Raw genomic sequence first — 5046 nt, 5'->3', positions numbered from 1 at the left:
TTACTATATTTGTCCCGCAGGAATCAAACATCGGAACAGTTTCTCTTGGTATCTTGAGTACCATGGAATGAATGTAACACCCACCGACGCACAGTCGAATAAATCTGAATGTAACTCAACTAATTTTGAAGATCATTCATGTCATACTAGTACCCGAGGGAGTCAACGAACTCATCCTCCGGGCCACATGCTCGTCCTTGGAAAGAAGCTATTCCACATGCCAGGAGTCAATATTCTGAAATGGACCGTGGCATCTCACCTACAAGAAATGAGTTACCGAAGCATAGCATGAAGAGCACACCTTATTCACGTGATCATGTTTGTTGCTGTTTTGGGTTCATATGCGCGTTGATCTGCGTTCTTGTCCTCCTCATTGTAGTCCTTCTCTTCAAATTCTGATTTATTGCATATTTGTGTATATTATTTCGGTGTCTTCAAATTGATTTGTTGAACTGTAAGACATGTAATTCCGTTGCCTTTGACATATGATACATATGTGTTGTGTTAAATTTCTCACTCCTACTTTTTCTTGAGTTCTATTTTGATGATCTTAGCACCTAATTTATGCCACTCATACATACAACAGAAGCATGTGAACGGGTAAGTAATTTTATTGCAAATATGAATTTATTGTTGTTCCCTTTCACAGCTTTGTGCCTTCCTTGAAAATAGTGTAAAGGCTGAAGCTTTATATCTACTATGCTACAGCTTTTCCTCGTCTGTGGTGATTTGGTGAAGAGTCTAAACATTGAGAGATGGTGAAACATTCTTATATTAGGTAAGCCTTCATATGATTTTTTTCGAATCAGGATTAGAATTAATGTTGGCTATATTTCACAAAATCACTCATAGCGGTTTACGTAACTGGCAGAAAAACAGATTATATTGCTTTTATGTATTATGTTTAGAAAAAGTTCTTATGAATTACCGATATTGTCTTGAAAGTTGTCATTAATTTTGTTGCTTGTATATCCAATATTTTTTAGTAGTTGAGTATATATGTTATGTTAAAAATCGTGCATGAAATCTACCTGCAACTATTAATTGCTAAGAGCACTGTTGCCATATGGTGATATATCAAATCAAAAGGATCCTCTATCTTTTTTGAATGACAAGCATTTACTCTTTGGTTGGTAAGCTATGTTTATTGTGATTGTGTTACTTAAAGTAGGCAGGATTCATCTTTCACAAATCGTCTACAAGCTCGATTTCATTTATCATCTTTCCCTTTTTCTGCAGAACATTCCCAATATGTCTGTCACATACAAATCATGTTCTGAAGTAAGTGTAACCAGCAAGTACAAAGTCGATGTGATTATCGTATCGGATGATGAAGAAGTGACTGGAGAAGGAGCAAGATACTGTTGTGCGCAAGGAAGTGGAACATGTTTCAATCAAAGTTCCGGCTTCCCAAAAAAAAAAACACTACCAGCAACCATCCCTGCAAGAAGGTAGTGGATGAGTACTACAAAACTAACATGCTAGCTTTCAAATCATGCAACAAATGTTCCAACAAGCATTCCAGTGGTCGCCCTTCGAAGAAAACTTCACGCCTGCATGGAACAGATGGCTACGTGGTAATTAGTAGCTCGGATGAGTCAGCGCACTCCCCATGAAACTTCGTACAAGTAGATCATAAGTACTCTACCCTTTTGCTATTCAGTAGTGGCCTATCTTGAGTATGCATCGTAACTTAGTTTGACATGGGCGGTCGTAAGTGGTGTCTCTTTTGCAAGATGTTGGTCCAAAGTCTGTAGAAGTATTCTACCTTTTTGGTATCCTTTTGTATGTTGCACCAACGTCTGTACAAGTATTATATGGTAATTGTGGGTGTTTAACTAACGACTAAATTATGTTTTCTGTATTGAGTACTCCAACTCCAAGCAACCAGTATATTGATTTGGCCCATGCTCTTTCGTTTTTAGATATGACAGTGTTCAGTTAATGTGACACCACTCTGCTGTAATATAATGTTATAAGAAATATTAACTGTTGTTATTATGTTATTACATAATGGTTGTGGTTGTGTTTGTTTGTAAAAAAAAAAAATGGCGTAAGTTGGTTAGTACATGTATGTGAACCGTCACAACACCCAAACTGCAGAAAGTGAGACTTGTTCTTGTCCGCCGTTGTCAAATACATTGAACACGAGTCAACCGAATTTAAGTTCGAAGTACATGAAAATGTTTTCCATCGTTTTCAAATTCATTGTGCTCCACTCTTTCGTATTCAAGTTCATGAAAATCTTTTGTATTTAAGTTCACGTATTCAAGTACATTTTCAACCAGATTGGGAATCACAGTGGCATAATCCACACAAATTATATCCTCAAATTCTACAACTGTCCAATATCTCAATTGTAAACACTGATATCATAATAATGTGGCAAAATATAGTACATTATACATCATCGGAACAAAAGTGGCAGGATCCACAAACAAAATAATTTCACCCATCACAAAATAGTCACATCTATAATAATGTGCCAAAATAGAGTACCCTACACAACATCGGCACAAAAGTGACAAGATCCACAAACAAAAGACTTCGATCCGTCACAAAAAAAGTCACAACCATAGTAATTTGCAAATATATAGTACCCTGTACAATGTCCGGTTATGGATTTAGTAGGCGTTTGATTAAGCTGATCTTTCCTTCCCGATCGAGCCGCAAGAACAACGCTAGTTTGTTGGGGTTATCCACCAGTAGCTCCGCCACACGCACTTTCTCCACATATCCCATGCATCGGACGAATTAAAATCATCTATAAAGTAATTCTCATTCTGTGGCATTGAGCTTAATGTCTCCTCTTCAATCTCATCAAGAAGATTATCAGCCATTTGAGCTCGGACAAAGTTGTGTAACAGAATGCAAGCCATTATAATTCTATTCTGAGTTTTAAGTGGGTAGAAAGAAGGACTTCGAAGAATAGCCCATCTTTTCTTAAGCAAGCCAAAAGCTCTTTCGATCACATTCCTAGCTTTGCTGTGTCTCCAATTGAACAGCTCTTTGTAATTCTGTGGCGTAGTTGTGCGCTTTCCCCAAGCATCCCTATGGTACGGTACTCTTCTATATGGAGTCAGGAATCCCTGGACGTTTGCATACCCGTTGTCGCACAAATAGTAACAACCTGACATTGAAGCCATAGATTTTGTTACTACATTTACATTTGAAAGAATAATGAAAAAAGATTTCATGAAAATATATATTTATATATGCTGAAATGTGATGATAATATCAACCAAAATACTAACCTCTTTCGACTTTCAGTCCGTCATCACGTGACAATGCATCACGAAGAACTCGGCCATCCGCTGCCGATCCTTCCCACCCACAGAGCGCATAAATAAAATTCATATCTCGGTCGCACACTCCCAAAACATTCATGGCAATGGTTTCTTTTCTGGTTCTGTACTTTCCCTTCTCTGTTATAGGCACGTGCACGTTTACATACGTACCATCCAATGCACCGAGACAACCCTGAAACAGAAAGTACATAAACAGGATTAACAGGTATTAGGATGACTACTATAATACATTCTACGTACAACATTTTAAATCGAATTTTTAATAAGTCGTATTCAGTAATTGTTCATATTACCTTGAACCATTTCCACGTCTCGTCCGTGCAGGTTTCATCGACTGGGGAAGGCTTCACAAGCAGTATAGTGTGTAACTTCAATACTGACCCCAACACTTCATGGAAATGGGTGCTGATTGTTTGACCACTTCGTAGATAATCATGACCAATGACTCGGTTTTTTTTATGATGCGCCAAAATGGACAAAAACATTGCCACTTTTTCTTCGGTTCTGACATATCGAGAATGGTTCAGCACGCCAACGTGGGTTAGCAAGTAACATAGTTGTGCAAATGAATTTCTATTCATTCGCAAATTCACGACACATTGAACATCTCCGGTTTCAATAATTCTTCTCAAATGGATCATTTGTGCAGTCATTCTTTGCGTCATGCAGTACGAAGCTGACGTTCTACGTGCTTGCAGTCGTCGTTCGGCGATACATCTCGTGCGATGTCGTATTAAAAGACATACCGTGAAAATTGTACGGATCATCATTTGGTGTAGGATCAGGAAAATTCTAATGTTAGGATGTTTACGGTCCATTTTGCACACTTCTTAAAAAGTGTAACAAAAGTTAGAGCACGTGACAAAAAAAAAATACATAAGCTCTCAAGAACAAAGTTCAAACTGTTGTATATCAGGTTAAGTTGTATTCAAAAAAAAAAAATTCTACAATTTAAAATTTAAGTATTTTGTTGTACAGTAGCCAAACCGAAATTGAGATCGAATGTCTACGACAGTGTCAAATGAGCATAAATTCTCAGGATTAAAGCCGACAAAGAAAAATAAGAAAATGGTACATTACAAGAACAAACAAAACAAATGAAAACAAAGCAATAATCTGTTTGTAATACAAATTTCTACCAAAAACAGGAAAAACAAAAACACAAATTTAGCATCAGTGATTATTTATCCTCTAATGTATCTTCTGTCAAAGATTTACGCAGAAGATGCAACATAAATAATCGAAAATACTTTTAAAACTGTAATTTATTAAATTATACCTTCGAATAAGCTTCTGATTTTTTCGGATCTGTCTTCAAAATCAGGATCTACGCTTCTCCACTTTCAATCTCGGAAGTACTGTGCGGTGGTCAATTCTTGTGAACAAATAAGGACAGTGGAGTGGACCAAACCCACTTGCAATTTTTTAATAGACATTCAGGGCTATTTCGGTCATTTAACATTATGAATGTTGCCTGATAAATGTTATCCAGCTTTAATGCGTGGATGTAGTCTCCAACAGAAACAGTACAATTTGTCTAACAAGTAGTCAGTGCCAACTTTGAAAACGCAACCAAACGAAAGACTACTAAATAATCCACCCGTAATACCACTTACCAAACTGGGCCTTACAATAAAAAATAATAATTTTTTATGGATGATCCAAATAAGATATATTTCTCATAAAATACGACACGTGATACCGTTTCACACAAGTTTTGGCCAAATTTCTAACCAAA

The 5046-nt window shown here is 36.9% G+C and overlaps 1 protein-coding gene across 1 annotated transcript; it reads right to left on the bottom strand.

Annotated features, from left to right (window-relative positions):
• Window positions 1-2681: 2681 nt before the first annotated feature.
• LOC142529344 (uncharacterized) lies at window positions 2682-3958 on the bottom strand. Its single transcript, XM_075634857.1, has 3 exons — window positions 3602-3958; window positions 3255-3480; window positions 2682-3130 (listed from the first exon to the last, which is right to left on the bottom strand). Exons 1-3 carry the CDS (start codon window positions 3947-3949, stop codon window positions 2682-2684), a joined length of 1023 nt encoding a protein of 340 aa, XP_075490972.1. The 5' UTR covers window positions 3950-3958.
• Window positions 3959-5046: the final 1088 nt, after the last annotated feature.

The sequence above is a fragment of the Primulina tabacum genome, chromosome 16, assembly GCF_025594145.1.
Source record: "Primulina tabacum isolate GXHZ01 chromosome 16, ASM2559414v2, whole genome shotgun sequence".
In the NCBI taxonomy this organism is placed as follows: Eukaryota; Viridiplantae; Streptophyta; class Magnoliopsida; order Lamiales; family Gesneriaceae; genus Primulina; species Primulina tabacum.
This window is presented reverse-complemented; position numbering and strand designations above follow the sequence as displayed.

Bases quoted from the DNA above. Each gene is read 5' to 3' on its own strand.
- LOC142529344 (XM_075634857.1), bottom strand. From the start codon at position 3,949: ATGATCCATTTGAGAAGAATTATTGAAACCGGAGATGTTCAATGTGTC. The intron at 3,481-3,601 runs GTAATATGAACA...TTTCTGTTTCAG, and splicing joins AGACGTGGAAATGGTTCAAG to GGTTGTCTCGGTGCATTGGA. The intron at 3,131-3,254 runs GTTAGTATTTTG...CTTCAATGTCAG, and splicing joins CGGACTGAAAGTCGAAAGAG to GTTGTTACTATTTGTGCGAC.